Source organism: Belonocnema kinseyi, chromosome 4 (assembly GCF_010883055.1).
Source record: "Belonocnema kinseyi isolate 2016_QV_RU_SX_M_011 chromosome 4, B_treatae_v1, whole genome shotgun sequence".
Taxonomy (NCBI): Eukaryota; Metazoa; Arthropoda; class Insecta; order Hymenoptera; family Cynipidae; genus Belonocnema; species Belonocnema kinseyi.
Genome location: NC_046660.1, coordinates 57,116,402 through 57,141,809, shown reverse-complemented (window position 1 = coordinate 57,141,809; position 25,408 = coordinate 57,116,402). Strand labels below are relative to the sequence as shown.

At 25.1% G+C, this 25,408-nt stretch overlaps 1 protein-coding gene across 1 annotated transcript in view; it reads right to left on the bottom strand.

Annotated features, from left to right (window-relative positions):
• The window catches only part of LOC117171459, a 190,082-nt gene that overhangs the window by 61,259 nt on the left and 103,415 nt on the right, over positions 1 to 25,408 (bottom strand). Inside the window, exon 2 of the mRNA XM_033358799.1 lies at positions 23,682 to 23,760. Coding sequence (XP_033214690.1) covers positions 23,682 to 23,723 — 42 coding nt within the window. The 5' untranslated portion in view covers positions 23,724 to 23,760. The remainder of the gene's footprint in view (positions 1 to 23,681; positions 23,761 to 25,408) is intronic.

Genomic DNA, 25,408 nt, shown 5'->3' with positions numbered 1-25,408 from the left:
AGGGAGCTCTTCTTAATATTTTGACACCAAAATCATGTCGATACACCTTACCGACTGCGAGTAAAGCCACCCACGCTTTAACTTGACAGACTGTATAAAAGATTTTCAGTTATTTCAAAAGAGTCCTAAGAATTTCAGAAAATTGTTATAGAAATGTCGACGAATTTTGCAGGATTACCAAAGATTTCAAGACATTCAAAAGAAAATAACATATTTAAGAGCGTTGATCAATATGAATGGAGGTTAACGTACAGAGTTAGGCAACATGAGAAATAGCAAGATTGAAATACTCTTTTACGGAAATATAGTATTAAGGAAGAGTCCTGAAGGAGTACGGAGTCATTGCATGGCTCCTACAAGCAATAAAAAAATATATGCTGAGGACAGTGAGGGTACGTGGGTTAGCGTTTGCAGATGATAAATTTGTAATTTTTTGGCAGTCAATCAAAGACTTGCTGATAATTCTAGAAGACTTTAGAATGTGGCAGAAAACCGGGTGTAAGTAGTAAACGTTTCTGAAAATGGCTGTTTCCGGCGAAGAAGGTGTGGAGGTCGGGACAGTGAGGGTACGTGGGTTAGCGTTGACAGATGATAAGGTTGTTATATTATAGCAAGTGAAACGAAGCCTTTTTAATCATTCCAGTAGATTTCAGGATGCCTATAGCAAAGCGAGTGTAAGGAGTAAACGTGCCTGAGAATGGCCCTCTTTGACGGATATGGTGTGAATCTCGGGACAGTGATGGTACGTGGGTTAGCGTTCGCAGGTGATAAGGGTGTATTGATATGGCACAGTAAATCTAAAAGTTATTAATAATTTTCGAAGATTTAAGGCGATTTTAGCAGATTTCAAAGTAGTTTTTACACTTGTTTGAATATCTTAAGCTCGATTTTAAGAGATTTCTAGAGAACTGTGGTAATTATAAGGAATCAATTGAAATTTCGAAAGATTTCCAGCGTATTTAAATATGTCGAGAAATTATAAAGTCGATCCCCGGTTTTTCTATTGGTAAACTTATTGTTCAAATTAAAAAAATTAGAAACCACTTTTTTGAATTTTTAACCAAATAGTTTGACTCTTAACTAAAAATAAGATTTTTAAGCAAAGAAGCAAGTTTTTCAGAAGACAGTTAAGTTTTTCAAAAAGAATGTTAATTTTCAAATAAGGACAATTTAAAAAAAATTAAAATGATTAATTTAACAAAGCAGCTTGATCAACTTTGCATCATTCAGATTTGAAAAAGAAAAGACTTGTGTTTGATTAAACCCTGATAGTCAAACAAGTGTTGGTAATGGCTTATGATAATTTCGAAGTGAGTCACGAGTGACCCACGAGACCGGTAATTATTTCCGATGCTGTGATTCTTCAAGTACCTCACTTCAAGTAACTTGCCAGGCAGGAAAATAAAAGCATGATTCATGCTGATGTTGAATAATTCTTTTCATGCTTAAATTTCGAGTTTTGTTTCTTATTTTGCGATACTTGAAACAAGTTATATTTAATAAATAGTTTGTTCTACTTTTAGGTAAATTAAGTAGAGTAAAATTGAAAATTTTTCTTCAATAAAAAAGTATTTTTTTCTTTGTAGAAAATGACCTTTTTGTTGAAAATTGATCTGTGTTCGAAAAAATTCTTCTTTTTAGCTTAAAAATTTTAAGCTTTAGTTAAAAGTTAAAGCATTATTTTGAAAATTTGTCCTTTTGTTAATGAGTTTGAATATTTAGTTGCTAATACAACTTTTTGGGTAAAAATTAATTTAGTTTTTGTTAAAAATTTCTCTTTCTGGAATGAAAATGTATCTACTTTGTTAGAAATTCTTTTATATTTCCACCTACAATCTCAGCAATTATAAACTTTAATGTGTATTTTATTGGATTTAATATGCTGATTAAATTAAGATTGTTTATAAAAATGTATTACCCTATTTTTTGTTACTTAAATTATACCACATTTTGATCGTGAATGATGGGAGTCGGGTGATAAAAACTTTATCGCAGATACTGTTTTTTTATAGTTAACATTCATGAATTATTCAATTGCAAATTTAAATACTGTATTAGATGTTTGTAACTAACTTATTTCTTTACTTATTAACTATTTCACTATGTTTTTAAAATTAAATACAATTTTCGTCGTGAACGATGGGACTCAGTTGATGAAAAAATTTATCGCAGAGACTCTTCTTTAAAGTTACAATTCCTGAATAATTATATTGAAATTTAGATTCGGCAGTAGATATTTGTTAATAACTAATTTCCTGACTTATTAACTATTAGCCTAATATTTTGAAATTGCACCCAGTTTCGGTCCTGAATTTTTCCTTTTCGGTTTGCATCAAATCTCTACGTTTTGAGACCCTCTGAGTTAGAAAAAATGATTTTTCCGAACGTGTTTGTCTGTCTGTCTGTAGCCTGTACTCTGTAGGCACGATAACTTTCGAAAAATTGATCAAATTGGATTCTGCTTTGGCACACTTTTTTAAGGTCTAAAAATAAAGAACGAGTTCGTTAACCAGCTATTTTGGCTAAAAATTCAAAAAGTAAGCGCATTTAAAAAATTTTTGAAAACACATTTCTTCAAGATTAAAAAATTCTATGTAAATTCATTTATAGTACTCAGAAACTCAAACAATTTTTCTTTATGACTTTTTTCTATAAAAAGAAAATTATTAGTGTTAGAAAAATTTCCAAAATAAAAAAAAAAATTTAAAGCCAAACAAGGCATGATATGGAAAAAGTCAATAAAAGAAAAGAGTTACTTTTTTAAAGCCCTACAAGATTATCATAACAACTTTTTTAATTTGTTTGGAAAGTTGAACATTTAAAAGTTGATCTTACCAATAATAGTGAAAAATCCAAAAATTCCATTTTTTTCAAACTGTGCAAGATACGAGAAAAATGAATAAGCTAAAATTGTGCGCCTTGGAAAGATCTAAAAATTTGTTATAAATCACTTTCCAAAAGGACGCGTAGTTTTTTTTTTAATCGTAAAAAAACAACAATAAAAATAAATAAATAAAAATTTTTTGGGCTAATGACACAAGCTACGAAAAAAATTAGACAAAATTTGTTTATCAACAAACAAAATAAGCAATAATAATTTTTTTACGATGAGCAGTTTTTGTTTTGTGCGTTAAAAATAATAAAAATAATAAGTTAATTTTTTGACAGACGACACAAGCTATGAAAAAAAGTAAATAGACACAAGCTATGAACAAAATAGCTAAAAGTAACGCTTCCAAAAAATATCGAAAACTCATTGAAATTTTTCATGAATAATTTTTGATAGGACACGTAGTTTTTGCTTTAGTAGTAAAAAATAACATTCATTACAAAAAAATGCAATTTTTTGTTGTTGAAAAAACGACACAAGGTACGAAGTTAAATTAAAAGGCAAAAGTTGTTCCCCTAAAATGATCTACAAATTTATTATTAATAATTTGTAGATAGGACGAGTAGATTTTCTTTTAATCGTAAAAAATAAGAAAAAAATAAAATTTTTGGAAAAAGAACAGAAAAGACGAAAGAGGACATAGGATTCTATATAGGATCCTCAGGTTCCTGCATATGAACCTATATAGGTTTCTGCATTAGACCCTTTGCAAATGCGCAGTAGTTTTTCTTTAATCGTAAAAAACAAGATTAAAAATAAAAAAATTATAAATACAACAATAAAATAGTATGATTCAATTTTCATGCGTATTATGAATTGGAATGATATAAATTTATTTAAATGATTCATGTTTCAGCGCAGCTTAGAATATAATTTAAAGCAAAATAAGAAACAAATATTTAAAAAATCATGATAAATATAATTTGTGCTTTATTTTGCAATATCTGAATGAGCAATCCCAGGCACGAGATTCGTGATGAGAATGTGTTCGTTAAAACCGAAAGAGCTTTAACATAAGAGAGTTCACAATCAAAAAATTCCAGTTGTCAAACCTTTTGTGCGTGAATGTGGGAAAAATTCAAAGACCGAGCGTGGATAGCGAGAGCAATCATCGCGCGCCGTAGGCGTAGTTGCGCTCAACTCTCGAGCTAAGCTCTTTTAACAAAAGAGAATTCACAACCACAAAATTAGAGTAGTGGATGTTTGAAGTCTCAATTTTAAAAGGTTCGCGCAAGAATATACGAAAATATAAAGATCGATCGCGCAGCTAGGCGCGCTCAATCTCGTGCGCTGCGCGCGCAGCCCACGATGAGAACGCGCAGCGCAGCGGGCAGATTTACAAAACAAATTTATAATTCATGAATAATTACAGTAAATTTAGATTCTGTAATAGATGTTTCTAAATTACTTTGCAATTGTAAGCTGAAGCAATGGACTCTCTACCACAAAATGCAAGTCAAAGTGGTTGCCCTAAGTCAACTTGCTCAGATTTCCATTAGGCAAAATAGATGAGTAAAAGATGCTAATGGAAGAGACTACCATAAGCCGCAGCATCAGATTCTTGGTCACTTCAGCAATAAAATTAATTTATGGAAAGGATAGGTTTACACCTGGAATTATCTTACAAGAATAAAAAAAACATAAACATGTTTTTATAAATTTTGGTTCTGCGGTGTGAAATAAATTATTTGAATTATCTCAAGATTAGAATAGTTTGCTTTATCAACCAAACATATGACCTTTCAAGCAAAATTAATTAATTGCCAAAAAATGGTTGTATTTTTAGCAAATAGTTGAATTTTTAACCAAAATCAAACATTAACAAAAAACAGTTGCATTTTGAACCAGATACTTGAATTTTCAACCAAATAATTAAATTTTGTAGGATACAGTAAAATTTTCGGTTCGGAAAGTTAAATTTTCACTCAAAATTTTAATTTGTAACAAAATTGCTGAGTTTCGAAATAAACGTATGAATTTAAATTTATCATGATCAATCTGGAAGTAAAAAAATTATTTTTAACAAAACAGATAATTTTTGAAAACAAATTTTTGAATTTCCCACTTTAAAAGATTAATTTTCAGCAAAATAATTAAACTTGTAACTGAATATTTAATTTTTTTATCAAAAAAGACGAATTATTCCGAATACAGTTGAATTTTCCAAAAGTAGTCTAATTTCCAACTAATATTGTATTTCAACCAAATAGTTGAGTTTTGCAGAAGACAGTTGAATCTTCACAAAAAAATATAATTTTCAACCAAACAGTTGAATTAGCAAATAAACAGTTGAATTTTCAAACGAAAGATAAGAATATTTTTAAAACATAGTTAAACTTTGAATCAATTAGTTGAATTTTTAAGTAAAAAGACAAACTTTTCTAAAAAAGTTTAATTCTCAAAAGCAACACAAATTAATTTTGAAACTCACAGTTGCATAGCTCCCAAGCAGTTGAATAATTTTTCTGCAAACTGTTAAATATTTAATAAAAAATGTTAAATTTCGAACAAAAATAAAAATTTGAATTGTCTGCCAAAAGAGAAAATCTTAAAAAAATAGTTTAATTTTTAACAAAACTGTTACATTTTTAAGAAAATAGTTGAATTTTTTACCAAATTGAGTTGAGTCTTCAAATTAAAAATATTTATATTCAACTTCGAATGTTTTAGAAAACAGGTTTACTTCTCACCCCGAAAAGAAGAATTTCAAACAAAAAGATAAATTATCAACAAATAATTTTATATTTTATAGTGTAATCAAGAAAGATGACTTTTCTATTATGAAAGATCAGTTTTCAACCTGAAATATCCAACAAAATACACGATCTTTCGACTAAACAAATTGATTTCCAACAAACAAATTAAGTTTCTACTCAAAAAGACTAATTTCGAACACAATAGCTAAGTTTTCAAGCTAGGAAGTCGCATTTTAAGAAGAGAGTTCACTTTGAAACCAGAAATTAAAATAACAGTTTTTAATGCAATAGTTTCATTTTTAACAATGTAGTTAAATTTGTAACAAAAAATATGAATTTTTCACAAAAAAGTACATTTTAAACCAATGAGTTTAATTTTATGCCATATTTTTAGAGTTTTACGTTAAAAGACGAATCTTCTACAAATAAATTAAATTTTCAACCGAAACATATAAATTTTAACAGAAAACTTGATTTATGGCAAAATAATTATTTTTTAAATAAAAGCAGATTAATTTTTAACCATGCAATTGCATTTATATTAAAAAGTTTTCGACCAAGAAGTAATTTTCTACTAGAATTTAGAGTTGGGAAAAAACAACATTTGTTTTGAACCCGAAAGTATCAAATTTAAACTGATAATTAAATTGATACATTTCCAGAGAAAAAAATTATTTGCAAAAAAATGAAAAAAAAAACGAATTTTTGGCATTAAAGTCTAAAGTTCAACCAAAGAGATGAATTTTTAACTAAACTGATGAAAAAAGTTAATTTTCAAGAAAATAATTCAGCAGTTTACCAAAGTGCCGAATTTTCAAACAAAAACTTTATTTTTTAACCAAGAAGATTAACTTTTAACAGAAAAAAGTTATAAGCAAAGTACATAAATTTTCAGACAGGCACTCACATTTTTAATCAAAAAAGAATAATTTTCTACAAAAATTTTAATTTTTCAACAAAAAGATAAATTTTCTAAAAAAAGATGAATTATAAACAAGGCACAAAAATGTTTAAAGAAAGATTTGAATTTGCGACTGAATTAGGTAAATTTCCAGCCAAATATTAATAATTTTAAATAAAATATAAACTTTCAACCAAAAATTAAACGCAGATAATAAGTTCATTTTATTTATATTCAAGAGATATCAAATGATTATTATTCATTTCAGTGGATGCTTCCAATTTATAAATAATTTATTGACTTTTAAGGAATTTCATGAAATTTCTAGAGAAATTTAGAAAATATAATAAATTTCGTTTTAAATAATTTCTACATAATTGACTATGCTCAAAGGGTAGGGAAGAATTTATAGACTTTTTCAGTATTTTGAAGATTTTAACTTAATCTAAAAGATTCCCAAGAATTTCGAAAAAATTTGAAATTTTTAAGAAATGTCAAAAAATTCAGCAGAATTGCCAAAGATTTGAAGGGATTACGAAGAATATAGCAGACTTAAGCGCGTTGATCAATATGAAGGGAGGTGAAAGTACAGAGTTACGCAGCATGAGAAATATGAAGATTGAACTGCTATGTGGCACAGACTCTTTTGAGAAAATACAGTTTTAGGGAAAAGTCCTACAGGAGTATGGAGTTAATAAATAACTTCTGTAAGCACTAAAAGTAATATAATAGAAGCTTGTCACAGTGAGCGTACGTGGGTTAGAATTCGCAGATGATAAGTTTATTTTGGGTTATGGCAATCAATCAAAGACTTTCTTACAATTCTGGAAGATTTTAGGATACTAGTAGCAAATGAAGTATAAGAGGAAAACGTATAAAAGAATAGCACTCTTTGACAGAGAGGATGTGCATTTCGGGACAGTGAGGGTACGTGGGTTGGCGTTCGCGGATGATAAGTTCGTTATGTTATGGCTGAAAGAATCGAAGACTTGCTAATAGTTCTAGAAGATTTTAGGATGCTAGTAGCAAAGCGAGTGTGAGAAGTAAACTTATCTAAGAATGACCCTCTTCGACAGAGAGGATGTTCATCACGGGGATTTGAGGGTACGTGGGTTAGATTTCGCAGATGATAAATATGTTATTTTATGACAGTCAATCGAAAAGTTTCTAATAATTCTAGAATATTTTAGGATGCTGGTAGCAAAACAGGGTAAAGGTTAAACATATCTAAGAATAGTCTTCTTTGACAGAGAGGATGTGGATCTCGGGGCAGTGATGGTACGTGAGTTCGCGTTCGCGGATGATAAGTTCGTTATGTTGTGGCCGAGTCAATCGAAGACTTGCTAATAATTCTAGCAGATTTCAGGATGCTTGTAGCAAAGCGAGAGTTAGAAGTGAACTTATCTAAGAATGGCCCTCTTCGACACAGAGGATGTGCAACTCGAAACATGAAGGGTACGTGGGTTAGCGTTTGAAGATGATAAATTTTTCATATTATGACCGAGTCTATCGAAAAGTTTCTAATAATTCTAGAATATTTTAGGATGCTGGTAGAAAAAGAGGGTAAAGGGTAAAATTATCTAAGAATGGCCTTCTTCGACAGAGAGAATGTTCATCTCGGAGCAGTGAGGGTACGTGGGTTAGCGTTTGCAGATGACAGGTTTGTTTTGTTATGGCAGTCAATCGAAGACTTGTTAATAATTCTAGCAGATTTCAGGATGCTTGTAGCAAAGCGAGAGTTAGAAGTGAACTTATCTAAGAATGGCCCTCTTCGACAGAGAGGATGTGCACCTCGAAACATGAAGGGTACGTTGGTTAGCGTTTGCAGATGATACGTTTTTTATATTATGTCCGAGTCAATATAAGCCTTTATACGTATTTCTAACTCTTCAGATCAATCTTTAACAAAACAAATAAAATTTTTTAACAAAATAGTTCAATTTTTGAATTATTGATAACATCAATGAGTTAAGAGTCTCATTTTTGATTTTAGGATATTTAACAATTATTTTAATAATTTTCATTTATTCGAACACTTTTTTCCTCTGCAGATCCTGAAAATTTATTATTTTTTTCACTTCGGCATATAAAATTTTGTTTTAGGGATTACCAAAATGTTTACAAAATGTCACAAGAGGGAGGGGGTACACAAAAATCATTCAAAACAGTTTCAAATAATATATGGAAGCTCCCATATTACTTCAAAGAAATTAAGACTAGATTAAAATTAAATCCTTCCTGTTATATTATCGTCTTCACAATTTCCTTTAGAAAAGATTGTGATTTATTATCATCCATCAAAGATAATTTGTAAAGGCTACTGTTTTCTAGGAATATCGCTCACATTAATAAACCTTAAGAAATGAGCACTCCAAAGACTAAAATGTATAATTTTCTCGCTTTGAATTATGGATAAAAAAGCAATCCTCATTAGAAAATTGCTTATAAGTCTTATATTGTAAGTAGAAGCTTAAGCGATATGCTATCTTCTCCGGAACAAAAACCAGTAAATTATTGCATATTTATAATCGGAAGTTTGAGAAATTTAAAAGTGATGATAATATCTACTTATAATTCCTTTCAGCATATCTTATCTTGCTTAGTAATTGCAAAGGAAATTTGTCCTTATAATATTACGATGCAATTTATTATATCAGAGAAAATAAATTCACTGATATAAATCATAAGCATTTTAAAAAATACTAGATTATTTTTAAATGAAGCAGTTTTAATCGCTTTCTTTACATTACTGATTTGCTCAAAGATTTTTCATTGCACATTAATTGTCATTCGTGAAAAAAAATTGTTAAAACAAAGTAAAAAGTTTTAGAACTGTCATTTTTTGTTAAAATTTGTACAAATATGAAGAAAATTTAACCAAAAAATAACGCTGAAGTTCAAATTTCTACAATTAGAAAATTAGTGGAACATTTTATTTATTTTTTTGCTTTGTTGTAAAAATAAAAAATTTAATTTTGGCAGTTCACGAAACATTAAAAAAGAATCAATCTACCCGAAGTTACTCAAGTTAAATTGTTTAAAATATAAAATTTTAAAAATGAGTTGCATATTTCCTCGACTATGTAAATGATCCAATTCTTAAAAATACTTATCAACTTGTGACTTTAGCGTAGCTGCGAAAAATATTTTTTTATAAACTCGAATAAAATTAAACTACATTATTAAATTTTAAATTAACCTAGAAAGCTCATACACTATATTGTGTGAAAAATTATATATTTTAGATATTGAATATTCTTATTTTTCAGAAATTAGAAATTTATTGCCCAAAAATTTTTAAAATAATTTTCAGAGATCAAAAACATTTTTTTCAAATGTAATTAAGCAGATATGTAAAAAAATCCATTTTTTCCTACTATATCAATTTAAAATCAGATTACTCAAATAAAGTCATCCAAAAGTTAGTTGTAATTGAAAAAATATATATATTTTTTCAAATCCGTCTATTTTAATTTTGAGGAAATTATTTAAAATATTAGTTTCTCCTCTATAAATTCGAATGAAAATTTGAAAGTAATTTATTAGGTTTTTAACAAATATTTGCATTATTTTTCTTTGATTTATTAATTTATTGTTATATTTGTAAGTATTAGTGAACCTTAATTTTTTATTCTGCGAAAAATTTGGATTCTAAAAATAAATAATAGAATCTTAAATGTCAAACAGGATGTCTATTCACACCCTGGAAAAAATTCTCGGAACATCCCAGATTTTTTCAAGTTATCTACAATTTTTCTCAAGAATAATTTCGAACAGTACGAAGAAATAAAAAATTTTGCATTTTTCAAACAAATACATTTTTAATTATAATTTTTGATTCAAAAAGCTCTGAAAAATTATATTAATTGATATTTATAGTAATATTAATACCATCGAATGTGTAAATAATTCAATGATAATAAAAATGTAATTTATCATTTCTTTCATTTGTCCCCAAAGACCATGAATTGGAATAATATAGTTACAATTTTTATTTTATCTTATTATACTTAAAATTTAGTCTTATTTATCTAAAATTAATGTAGAGAATATACTAAATTTAATATAAACCGATTCTGTTTCCAAACATTTTAGGTAAATATACTGAATTTTCTACAAGATAGATGAATTTTTCATCCAATAGTTACATTTTTCATTAAAAAAGATTAATTTTCAAGCAAATTTTTAAATTTTAATCTAAAAAAGATCAGTCTTCAACTTTAAATAGAATATTGATATTTTTAATTTAAAAATTGATAATCGAGACTTAAAAAAATTTTAAATAAAAAATCAAGCAGTTGCATTCTAAATTTATTTAATTATATTTCAATTAAAGTAAGGAACTTTGAACTGAAATTATGGAATATTTAATGGCAAAAGTTAAATCTTCAGCTAAAAAGAATAGTAAAAAAGAAAAATGAAATTAATTTTTAACCAGGAATATTCATTTCTACCAGAAGAGACGAATTTTCAAATAAAAAAGAACAATTTTTGTTCAAAAATTGAATAGTCGAATTTTGATTAACAAAACTAATGGTCATCGAAAAAACAACATTCTTTAACAAAATGGTTGAAGTTTAAACTGAATGTTTAAATTTTAAGTAAAGAAAAGTAATTTAAAGCGAATGAAAAAAATTCAACAAAATAGTTAATTGCTACAATGTTTTTTGGCAAATAGAGGGTCATTGTTAATTAATTTCATATTGCAATTTAAAATAAGGGACCAAAAATAAAACTTTTCGGTGGACAGTCAAAATTTTTGAAAACATGTAAATAGTATTGAGAGATATTTAAAAGTTTTGAAAATTAAAAACAATTATTATTTTTTAATAAAATTTAAGATTTTTTATAATTTGGAACGAAAAATTTAAGAAGATTTCCATGAATTTTTTTTTGTTATAAAATAGAAAAATAATAAATAAAAAAAGCACGGGAGATTATAGCGCGATTTTGAAAATAATTTCAGTCAGCTAAAAAGCTATTCTGGAATTATAGAAATTTTGAAAAGATTAAAAGGATTCTAAGCATTAGCAGAATTTCCGAAAGTTTATGAAACATTTTAAATAATTGTTCAGTGTCAAATAGTTTTAAATATCGTTTTTTTTATTTTCCAAAAATCTTTTAGAATATTCTGAAGATGGCTGGAAAATTCATATTTATATAATTTTCAAGAGAATAAAGAAAGAAATTAAAAAAATAAATAGTTGTTCGAAATTTTCATTTTGTATTAAACATTACCTTTTCTTTTAAAATAAAACAATGCATAAATTTTTGTTTTTTTCTTAACTGAAAAATCTTTTTTGGATTAAAAGCTTACAATTTTCATTCTCTTTTGATTTTTAAAAATTCATCAAATCTAATAGAAATTTCGTCTTTAAAAAAAATTAAAGTTACAACTACCTGATTCAAAACTAAAATCTTTTTTGTTTAAAGATTAAAAATTTTGTGTTGAAAATTCAAGGAATTCGTTAAAAGTTAAGCAACTTTGTCAAAAATGTATTTGTTTGGCTAAAATTTAATAATTTTAGTGGGAGATTTAACAATTCTGTTGAAAATTCCTGTTTTCCATCAAATTTTATCTATTTCACTAAAAATTGTCTTCTCTTTTAATAAAATTACAACTATTTCGTTAAAAAATAAAATCTTCTATGGTTGGAGATTCAACTCTTTTTTAAAATAAACTATTTTGTTAAAACTCTATCTTTTTAATTCATTTAAAATATTTTTTAATACAAAAAAATAATAATAAATTTCATTGAAATATCAACTATTTACTTTTTCTTGGAAAATTTATCTTTTTTTGTTGAAATTAAATTATTTGGCTCAAAGTTCAATTAAGTTGTTAACAATTCTGGCCTGGTTGAAGATTCATAAATTTATTTTAAAATTTTTCTTTTTTAGTAAAAAGTTGATGTATTTTGATCAAAATTAAACTATTTGTTTGAAAATTAATTTTTTCGTTGAAAATTCATATTTTAAGATTATAAAAGTAAATTCTATTTGTAGAAAATACATTTTTGTGGGAAAAAAATATTTTTTAGTTAAAAGTACAACTGGATAATAATTAATCTTTTTCAGTTAATAAATTAACTTTTTTGTTTATAATTCGTCTTCCTTGGATCAAATTAACTATTATCGGCAAAAATAAAAACATCTTTGGATTGAAAAATCGGCTATTTAATTTTTTTTTCATTTTTTTTTCGAAGTCGAACTTTTTCGTTAAAGATTGATTTTGTGGTTAGAATTTTGATTTTGCAAAAGCCCTAAGAAGGTTACATTTAAATAATTTATAATGTTCAAAAATTAAAATTAATTTTTGTTGTGATATATTGTATTAATTTGTAGGTTAAAAAAAAAGATTTAAGTTTTTTGTGCTTTTTGGAATAATTTCTTTGCCAAGAGAAGATTCAAAGATTTTGGAAGATGACTAAAAAATAGTTTTTTTAATTCCCCAGATAACCTGCATACCAAGAAAATTACTGGCATAATCACCCTAAAAACCATGTAACACGCCTGGATGCATCTCAATTAAAATAATTGCACTGGCCATATCCAATGGCCTTTGGCGAATATCAACCGGTTTTATTTTACGATCTAACTAAAGTACATTTCATAAATTCTGTCGCCCGACTTTCACCTTGAATATCCCGGGAAAAAATTATACAAATTTCACTCGAAATTCCTTCAAGAGAATCTCTCTACAATACTAAAGATATGTTCTGCAACTAATCCTCCAATGTGTATAATTTCCTCAGTTGATATCCTACCTAAAAGTCGATTAGCTAGACTAATGAATTTTTGATTAGGTAGTTGGAATCTTATTTACTGTATTCACTCCGTATTTATTTTCTGAATTTTATTTAATTTTACTTTTTATTTCTGGGTAAGAATTCTGATTTCTAGATTTTTTAAATTTTAAAGTATTTGAAAATGTATTTTCTTATTCCCTTTTAAACAAAATTAATTTTCTTTTATATTTTCGCAAATAAAAAATTCGGAAAATATTTATTTAAATTACTTTAAGGTATTCAGTTAATAGTTACTCTTATAATTTCATATTATTTTCATTCCCGGGCGTAGATTTTGTATTTTAGATTCTTTAAATTCTAAACTTCATTAATGATTCAATTTTTTTTTATTTTAAATTTTAGTTTTTTAAATACAAACTAAAAATTTTTAAAACTTAGGTTTAATGATTCTTCCTTTATTCTCTTTTCAAACAAAAATTTCTTTTTATTTCATATCTCTTCAGATTCACGTTGAAAATATTTATTTAAGAAAATCTGGAAAAGGGATCAATCTTAAGAAAATTTTTTTTTTTACGAAGTGCGGGAGGGGGGGAGGAGTTAGAGAAGTGAGTTGAAAATAAGCTTTCTAATTGAACACTCGCTTAATTTTTGTTTAAAACTTTTTTTTTATTGAAAATTTTATTATTTCATTTATTGTTGAAAATTGATGTTTTGATTGTAAAAATTCGACTGCTGTTTGAAAATGTATCTTTTTTCCATTCAAAATTCAATTATATTGTTAAAAATTAATCTTTTTAGTTGAAAGTTGATCATTTTATGTTAAAAGTGAAATTTTTTTTAAGTTATTCTGTTTTAGTTGAGGATTCAACCATTTTGCTAGAAATACGATTTTAGATTGGAAATTCAGCAAGTGGACAGAAAATAAAACGATTTTATTAAAAAATTGACTTTTTTTATTTCGGGTGAAAATTTATATTTTAGATTTGAAAATTCCACTATTTCGTTGAAACTTTATATTTTTGAGCTGAAATGTCTAATAATGTATTGAAAATTTATTTTCTTCTTAAAAAATTTATTATTTTTAATTTAATTAAAAATTAAACTATTTGTTGAAAGTGCATTTTTTTCAAACTTAAAAAATTTGGTAGAAAATTGGTCTACTTCGCTTCAAAATTGAACACATTTGTAAAAAAGTTATATATTTTAAAAAATTCTTGTTCCTTGGTAGAGAATTATTATTCTTGTTTGAACATTCATCCTTTTTTGTTGCAAATGCATATATTTGGTTGAAAATTTAATTATTTTATTTAAGGATTTAACCACTTTGTTAAACATTTATTTTTTAGATAGAAAATTAAAAAATTTGGTAGAAAATGAAACTTTTTAGTATTATTTCTTATTAAAAATTCATCCGTTTTATTAAACATGCCACTTTTCAATTGAAAATTACCTTATTTTTTGAAAATTTATATTTTATTTGAAAAATCTTAATTTTTGGTAGAAAATTGGTCTGTTTGGCTTCAAAATTCAGCAGTTTTGATAAAAAGAAATGTATATATTTTTTAATTTTTCTTCTTTGGTATAAAATTAATCTTCATGTTTAAAAATTTATCCTTCTTTGTTAAAAATACAAACATTTATTCGAAAAATAATCTGTTTTAGTTGAATATTTAACCATTTTGTAAAAAATTCAAAGTTTTGGTAGAAAATTAACCTATTTATCAGAATCAACTTTTTAATTGAGAATTCATTTCATTTGTTATTGAAAAGTAATTTTTTAACAGAAAATTTAACTTTTTTATTCATGGCTGAAAAATTATAATTTAAAATTAGAAATTTAACTATTTGCTTGGGAATTTACCTTTTATATTTCAAAACTCAACTAAATTATTAAAAAGTAATCTTCTTGATTAAAAATTTACCTGTTTTAGTGCAAGATTTAAGTAATTTTTAAAAATTAATTTTTTTATGTTGAAAATTCAACATTTTGGTAAATTTTTTTTTTAATTGATCTATTTAAACTCAAAATTCAACTATTTTGTTGAAAATGAATCTTCTTCTTTAAAAATTTAACAATTTTTTAAAAATGAAACTTTTAGCTGTAAATTAACTTATTTGTTTAAAATGTATATTTTTTGTTAAAAACTGACACAATTTTGAAACTAATGTTTTTTTAAATTCGTTTGATTTTGGATTGAAAATTAATTTTTTCAGAAGAAAGTCCAACTTTTTGTGTATGGTTAAAAATTTGTATTGGAAATTTTTAAAATCAAATCCTGGTTTAAAAATTTATTTTTTTCATCATAAAATTGAAATATATTAGTAAAAATGAATCTGTCTTAGTTGAAGATTTAACCATTTTGTTGAAAATTCGTTTGTTTTTTAAATTCAACTACTTGATTGAAAGTAGAACTACTTTATTAAAAACTAATTCTTTTGGCTGACAATTCATGATTTTAGTTGAAAATTCATCTCTCTGTCTGCAAATTTAATCATATAATTCACAAAAACATTTAATTAATAATTTTCACTGAAAATTTAATTATTTGATTTATGGTTAAAAATTTATATTTTAGAGTTGAAAATTCAACTATTCGTTGGAAAATTGATCTTGTATAGCTCAAGATTGAAAAAAATATTAATTCTCTTGTTTAGGAATGTATACCTTTTATTAAAAATTAACTTATTCATTAAAAATTCATATTTTTTTTGTAAACTCAACAATTTTGGTAAAAAAAATTATCCGTTTGACTTAAAAATTGAACACTTTTGTAAAATGTTATATATTTTGTTAAAAGTTCTTCTTCTTTGGTGAAGAATTGATCTTGTTGTTTGAAAGCTTATTCTTTTTTGTTACAAATGCAAATATTTATTTGAAAATGAATCTTTTCTGAGTTGAAGATTCAACCATTATGTTGAAAATTCAAATTTTTCGTACAAAGTGAAACTAATTTGTTTAAAATTAACTTTTCTTATTAAAAATTATTTGTTTCAACAGAAAATTTAACTGTTTCATTTATAGTTGGAAATTTATATTATTTATTTGAAACCTTAACCGTTTCGTCAAAAATGTATCGTTTTTATTTCAAAATTCAACTATTGTGTTGAAAATAAATCTGGTTTTTAAAAATCCATCCTTTAATTTAAAAAATGATATTTTCAGTTGCAAATTCAGATTACTTTAAATTCACATTTTTTATCAAGTTTTTAATTGAAAATTTAATTATTTTGCTCCAAATTTAAATAGTTTGTTAAGGTCATATTTTTTGGTTCGGAAATTCAATTCGTTTTTTTAATGAAATATTAATTTTTCGAGAGATAAGTTTATTTTTTGGCTTAATAATAATTTTTTAAATTCATGTATTTTCTTAAAAATTCGTCTTTTATTACTATTTTATTGAATATTAATCTTTTTTGGTTGAAAATTCAACTAATTGATTAAAAGTTGAGCTACTCTGTACAAAAATAGTTTTTTTTAAGGATTCAGCATCATCGTCTAAAATGTAACTATTTAATTGAGAATTCTCCTTTTTTGGTAGACAATTAATCATTTTAATAAAAAATGAATCTATTTGGTTGTAAATTAAAGTTTTGGATAGAAAATTTATAATTTCGACTTGAAAAATGAACCGGTTCCCAGAAAATTCATATCTGTTAGAAAAATTGCATCTTTTTTTTGTTAAAAACGCAACTGTTTGAAAATTTATTTTTTTGCTCGAGGATTCAAGTATTTTGTTAGAAAATTGTTTTTTTTTCAAACTAATTCAACTGTTTTTGAGCCTTAACTAAAATAGTTTTTGTTTGAAATATTGGTTGAAAGTGAACTGTTTTGTTAAAATTTTAGTTTTACATAGTGCAATGTTTACAGTGATTGGCCACCTTAAACACTAATTATCCACTTAAATAATCATATATTAATAAATATTGTCAAATAAAATTAATAATAAATAATGAATCCGTTATTCTATATCTGAAGTTTTTCAGAATGTTTTTCAACTTTTCCGAGAATCTTACAAAAATTTATTTATATAAACTCAAAAATAAATAAATAAACAAATAAACAAAAAAATAATTATTTGAAATTTTCAATTTGCAAAAAGAGAGTTTTTATTTATTTATGTATTTCTTATCGAGTGGGTCATTATAGATGAGTTTTCTGAGCGAATTATGGTCTGATGAGGTAATTTGCTATAGACCTGAATAATGACATAAGGCCTTATAAGAATATAAGATAGTTGGATATAACGGTACAGAGTTGCAGAAGTATTCGCATGCAAGCTGTCGTTTCTTGTGATATCGTATTGTCATTGGTGAAAGAATATTTTCCGATTTCCGAGAAATCTAATTTTATTATTTATCATTTCTTCTTCATTGAAATATCTTCAATCGTATTTTCACTCCGGATTTCTAAATCTTGTTATTTCAATCAATTGCGAACATTTCTGAAGATTCCTGAGAATTTTTATTTTACAGTCTGAGCCGAAAAACAAAAAAAGATTTAATAAACAAATTACTTGTTGAAAATTTGTTTTCTATTATTTTTAATAATTTAACGTTTTTTAAAGTTTTATTGCAATAAATTTGAATGAAAACAATATTTTAATGAAAAAATTTTCTCTTCAGACTATTCTTGTTAACATTACGAACAAATTTAATGAAAAAATGCATTATTCAGGCATTTGTCATCAGGAAAATTGTTTTTTTTCTATGTCAATTTTTTAAATTAAAAACCTTTTGGTAGTTTCAAAAAGTGCATAATTTGTTGATGAATTTTATGATTTTATCACCAAAGAAATTTTATAAACAAATGCATTATTCAAGCACTTATCGACGGATAAATTTTATTTTATCAATGATAGTCCTTTTAAATAGGAACTTGATGATAATTTTAGAAATATTCATCACTATTTGATTAATTTTATTTTTATTAACAAATTTAATAAATAAATGCATTATTTGGGCATCTGTTGACGACATTTTTTTTTCGATGGTAGTCCTTTTAATTAAGAACTTCATGTTAATTTCAGAAAAATTCATTATTAGTTCATAAATTTTATGATTTTTTAAACAAATTTAATAAACAAATGCATTATTTGCGCATTTGTCGACGAAAAACTCATTTTTCCAATGTTTGTCCTTTTAATTGGGAACTTTACGATAATTTCAGTAAAATTCATAATAAGTTGATTAATTTTATGTTTTTGTTACAAAAATTAAATTAAAAAATGCATTGTTCGGGCATTTTTCGACGTAAAAACTCGTTTCATTTTTCAAAGTCAGTCCTTTTAATTTCAGAAAAAAAGTTGTTTTTTTTCTTTCAATACTTACAGTTGGTCAACACACATACAACACCCATGCATTTTCTGAATGAATTTATTTAACAAGAACATAAAATTAATTAACTAATTATGAATGTTACAGAAATTATCGTAAAGTTCCCACTTAAAAGGATTGAAATTGAAAAAACGAGATTTTCTGTCTACAAATGCCCAAATAATGCATTTGTTTATTGAATTTGTTTAAAAAAATCATAAAACTTATGAACTAACTATGAATGTTGCTGAAATTAAAATGAAGTTCTCAATTAAAAAGACTGACATAGAAAAAAACGAATTTTTCGTCAACAGATGCTCGAATAATGCATTTGTTTATTAAATTGAAGAAATATAAATTTATAAAATAGTGAGGGATTTTGCTAAAATTATCATGAAGTTCAGAATTAAAATGACTGACATTGAAAAAAAAATCTGTCGATAAGTGCTTGAACAATGAATTTGTTTATTAAATTTATTTGATAAAATTAAAAAATTCATTAGCAAATTATGAATTTTTTAAAATTATAATGACGTTCCTTATTTTTTTTAAATTGACATCGAAAGAAACGAATTTTAATGACGACAAATGCATGAATAATGGATTTGTTTATTAAATTTGTTTATTAAATTTGTTTATAATATTAACCAGAAAAGTCTTAAGAGAATTTTTTTATTAAAATATTGTTTCCATTCAAATTTATTGCAATATAGTTTTAAAAAACGTTAAATTATTGAAAATGATAGAAAACAAATTTTCATCAAATAATTTTGTTTATAAAAAACATTTTGTTTATTGTATCCTGATGAAAAATCTTTATATAATGTCAATCTATGAAAAGTTGGCATTTAAAATCATTTTCCTGTTATTCACGAGCACCGGGAACGTCAAATAGAAAATAAAAAAATTTTTCGTCATATTTATTTATTTCTAAAAAAATGGAAAACTAAATTAAAAATTAGGGTCGAAAGCTTTCTTTGAAATGTTATCAGCTTTTTAAAAACATCTAAATCGGTTTAAAGGTTCAGCTGGAATCGTTTTTTAACAAAAAAATGTACTTTTTCCCCACTGTGAGGCGGTAGCGCTCCGGGCTCGCAACCGGAAAGCCCGGGCTCGATTCCTGCCGCCAGTATTTTTCCTAATTATTGTGTTGAAATGTATTTTATTGAAAGTTTCTAATTAATTTATTTTAATTAGGCTAAAATAGTTATTCTAGTCCATTTTTGTGTCGGAAAAATATTCCTTATGCAATTTTCGTTTTAAAAAATCACTAATTATTCTAATTTCAAAATAAGACTATTATGAAAATAATATAAAATATCTTTTACCTATATATTCTGTTTTCATATTCTTTCACTGTACTATCAACTGTAGTTAAATAATAATTTTATTCTTGATATACTATTCTTATTTTTATTTATTTATTATAAAAAATTCTAATCGTCAAGCCAGTATATTAACAAATTTGAGATTCCTAATTTTTGTAATTTTCTGTGCTTTTCAAACATTTTTTACAAATTTTTTTGAATAAGGATTATGGAAGTAGCATATGGAACCTCAGATGAAAAAAGCAAGCAAAAATGTTCTCGTTGAATTATAATATTTTAAAAAATGACATAAAGTGAAAATTTGATACTTTGTACCGAAGTTGCAGAAAAAGAAAGTCTTCGCTGGTTTATTTATTATGCAGTTTTTCCTATTTTTTACACAAGATCCGTTAAAATCCGTTTACGCATGGGCCATAAAAAAACATTTTAAAATTTGGTTAAAAATTTAAAAATATGCGCGGGTGTCCTTAGTTTATTAAAAAGAACAACAACAAATGGAAATTTAGAAAAACTCTTTTAGCATCTTCACATACAAAATTGCACTCTATGACGTGTTTTAAAATATTATATTTTAAATGAACAAGCTTTCTCTAACTTTTTTTCGTATTTGAAATGTTACATTAAAGAATACAAATTTTATAATTACTGTGCTATGAAATAATGAAATTTTACAATTATTTTACTTAAACAAAATTTAAAAAAAAAAGCTGAAAATCTTCTATAATTTTGTTATCCAATTTCAAAAACACGAAAAGAAAATTTGCTGAAAAACTCAACCTTTTTTATTTAATATTTTCTAAAGGTTTCTTCTTATATAATTGAGAAATCTTATCAACTTTATGAGTGTGAAGCCATTTTTTAACCCGAGAGATTTTTTTCTAAAAACATAATTTTCCATATTTTTTGGTGTTTTCCAGAAGACTTCGATTTTGCAAAACAAACATTCTCCTGCAACTAGAAAGTAGGATTGTCAAAAAAGTTTTTTTTATTTAATCACACAAACCGACCTAATTTATTTCTTTTTCGGCCGAAAAACGTTTAAAATAAAAATTGAAATCCATTAATATTTTAAGATCTGCGATTTTGTTTTCTAAATTTTTTATTATAAAACACGGATTACCCTTGAAGAGTGGTTGAGAAAAATATGAAACTTTTAAAACATTCTAAAGTTGTCAAAAAAAAATGTTATTTGGGTATTTTTTATGACCTTTAACAAATATTTTTATTACAAAAAATAAAGTATCGAATGCAAAATTTTTTCGTTCTGAAATCTGTGATAAATCTATCAAGATTTTTTTCTGACAATTCATGATTTTGCTAAAAATTCGTCTTTTTGGGTTAAAAATAAAACCATAGTGATTAAAAATTGTACAGTATTGTTAAAAAGAAATTAACATGTTTGTAGAAAACTTATATTTGTGGATTAAAAATACAACTTTTTTTGTTGAAAGTTAATTCCCATTCGTTGAAAAATATACTAGAATTTTTTGGATCAAAATAATATTACTTTGTTGAAAATTTATCAATTTTGTTAAAAGTTCGTCTTTTTTTGGTTTGAAATTGAACTATTTTGTTAAAACAATTCTCTGTTTAAAATTAATCGGATTTAATTGAGAATTCAACTATTTTGTTAAAAATTCGTTCTTTTTTTATTAAAAATTGTATTATTTGTATGAAAATTAAGGCGAAAAACAAATGTTGTCAAGAAAATAGTTTAATTTTTCACCAAATAGATAAATTTTCCACTTGATTGATGAATTTTCAAACAAAAAAATAATTTTTTAACGAACTTAGTCAATTTTCAACGAAGCAGTTGAATTTTTAACAAAAAAATATGACATTACATCAAAATTAGTGGATTTTTAACAAAATATTTAAATGAATGTAAAAATGATACAGTTTTGACCAAAAAAGATCACTTTTTAATACAATAGTTAAATAAAAAATTAAGTTTTAAACAAATTTTTAATTTTCCAAAAATTTATTAAATTTATATAAATATAAAATAAATATAAAAAATATATAATATATAAAAATACAAAATTTTCAAAAAAGTAGATGAATCTTCAATCAAAACTGACTAGTTTTAAACATAAAAATTAAATTTCAACAAAATAGTTTAATTTTATAACAATAAAAGTTGATTTGTATACAAAAAAAGATGAACTTTGAAAAAAATTGTTTAATTTTAAGAAGTTTATTAAATTGTTATACAACTAATATAATTTTTAATAAAAAAAGATACATTTTAAGGAAAGTAGTTGAATTCTCAATTTAAATAGATTAATTTGCAACAAATAAGTTTTCTTCAACAAAATGGTTGAACTTGCAACCAAAAAAGAGGAACGTTTAATTTAATTGCTAAATTTTCAACAAAATAATTAGATTAAAAAAAAAATTATAGACTTCTCAAAAAAATGAAATTAAGTTTTAACTGAAAAAGTTGTATTTTTAACCTGTAAATATAAATTTTCGATAAAAATATTAATTTTTTAAAAAATTATTTAATTTCTTACCAAAAAAGTTGATTCGTAATAAAAAAGATGAGCTTCTGACAAAGTTTTTGTTTTCTTTATGATAATTGAATTGCTATAGAATTGATACAATTTTAAACCAATATACAATCAATATAGATTCATTTCTACACAACAAATTTTTTATAACAAAATAGTTGAAATTGCAACGAAAAAAGATAAGCCTTTAATATAATTGCTAACTTTTACAAAAAATAATTCGATTTTCAAAAAATTATAGACTTTAAACGAAAGGAAATTACCTTTTAACTGGAAAAGTTGTATTTTTAATACTGTAAATATAAATTTTTAACAAAAATATTAATTTTCAAGTAAACAATTTAATTTCTGACCAAAAAAGTTGATTTGTAAACCAAAACAGATTACCCTTTAACAACATTTGTTTATTTTCAAGAAATTAATTAAATTATTATACAACTAATATAATTTTTAATGAAAAGAGGTATATTTTCAAGAAAGTAGTTTAATTGTCAATACATAGAGATTAATTTTCAACAAATAAGTTTTCTTCAACGAAATGTTTGAACTTTCAACGAAAAAAATGATCTTTCATTATAATTGCTAAATTTTTAACAAAATAATTAGGTTTGCGAACAAAAAATATATATATAGACTTTTCAACAAAAAGAAATTAACTTTCACCTGAAAAAAGTTGTATTTTTAACCTGCAAATATAAATTTTCAAAAAAACATTCATTTTTAACCAAACAGTGAAATTTTTAATTACAATGATTTAATTTTTTACTCGAAAGAAACGAATTTTCAACAGAATTATGAATTATCAAACAGAAATGTAAATCTAAAATGTAAAATGTAAATTTCTGAAAAAGTTTAATTTTCTATCGTAGAGAATAATTCTCTATTAAAAAGGTTAAATTTCCAACTCCCCAAAAAACGAGTTTTTAATAAAGAAATAAATGGGTTGAAAATTTTGTTCGAATTGAAACGGATTGAACCGGATTGGGACGAATTAATTTTCAACCGATTTAGATCAAACGAAATCAAGAACTTTTTTTGGATTGGTTTAGACAAATTCAGATCGGTTCGGATACAGATTTCAGAATGATTCGGATTGTTTCGGATTGATTCGTAATGAACTCCTATCCGAAACTTTCACCAGGGCGATAGCCAATGATTATTTTTCTGTGGTAAAATAAATGTTATTTAAATAAATTTGTATTAAATAAATTTATATTAAAAAAAGAATCTTTTTTATGAGTCAATTTGGTTAAAAATGACAGTTTGAGTTAATAATTAAGACTCAACTCACCATATAGATCAGCAAACGTAGCAACTTCCGCACCCCTAGCATCCTGGATGTCCCAGCCTCTCACGCTGAAACAGCTTTCCTGAAAGACAAATGAACGCACGTGAGTGATTTTTTTTGCGATTATTAGAAACCGGATATATATTTTAATTTATCCAACTAACATGCTCTAGTGAGCAAATTACCAGCCATCACTTCACTATAGGAGGCCGCGGTTCAAATCGTAAGGAGGTCTTGAGCACAGAATAAAATTGATTTATGTAGGGGAATCTCGGTTATGGAATCGAAGTGGCCATGAAATCAAATTTGATTAATTTTTTGTTTTAATTTAAAAAATTTTGAAAACACAATTTTTATGCATTTGTGCAACCCCCCCCCCCCCCGTTAAATGACATTATTCTGTTTATTGATTTTTTCTAAAATAAAGTCTAGAATTAGTGAACTTATATTCGCTGAAGAGCGTTTGATTGGGGATTTTCGATTTTTGCAAAGATTGATTTTTTTGTAAAAAATTGGTTTTGCAATTAAATTTTTATCAATTCAATGCAATTTTAAATGATTTTCGGATCAATTTAGTCAATAGCTACCCAAAAGGTCCAAAAAATCGATTTCTTGAATCGATTCTCATGGGTATAATTCGAGATTCATTCAATAATTAATCTTTGTTTTCTTAAATAAAACATCCTTAATTGTGATATTGTAGATGAAGTTTCATCAAATTTTTTAGTTTTATAAACAAATTAGTGAAAAAATTATTTTTGTTGTATCTTGAAGCCTGGAAGTATTTTTTAACCAAGTTCTTCTTGTGGAATCATTTAAAATTGATGTTTAATTACAAATAAAGATTAAAATATTTCATCTTCGATTAGTATTAATAATTGTCATAAACAAATTCATAAAATGGACGTTCTCGAAAAAAAGAAAATTCTTTTTTTTCTAAGCATAGTCGTAAATAAAATAAACGATTTTCTTAAAAAAAGCGCATTTTTTGTAACTATAAGTACCAAGTTAATGAATTTGTTTATCAGGATTTTTTATAACAATACAATTTTTGGTTGATGGTGAATAAATCCTGTCCAAATATTGTTCTTGAAAGTAAAATAAACGTTTCTGCAAAATAAATGCATTTACTGTATCTGAAAGTGCCTATTAAATACATTTGTTAATTAGAATTATTTATAACAATAAAAATATTATAAAATGTGAATGCCCCCGTCAAAATATTTATTTTAAAGTCAAATAACCGATTCTGATAAATAAACGCATTTTCTAGATAAATAAGGGGCTATTCAATAAATTTGTTTTTTAGAATTGTTTTTAACAATAAAAAGTCTTTTTATGTGTGAATGTACCCCGCTTAAATATTATTTTGAGGGTGAAATAACTGATTCAGCGAAAGAAATGCATTTTATTTACCTGAGAGCGCCCATTGGATACATTTATTTAACAGAATTGTTAATAACAATTTAAAATATTTTTTAGTCTGAATAATTTTTGTGCAGATATTGTTTTTGAAGGTTAAATAAAAGGTTCTTCTGAAAAAACGCATTTTATGTATCTGAAGACGTCTAATTAATGACATTGTTGGAAATAATTATTTATAACAATTACAAATATTATTAAGTATAAATAAATCACATTGAAATTTTTTTCATTAACGTCAAATTAAACGTTCTGCGTGTGAAACCAATTTTACATATTAGAAAGTGCATATTTAATGTATTATTTTT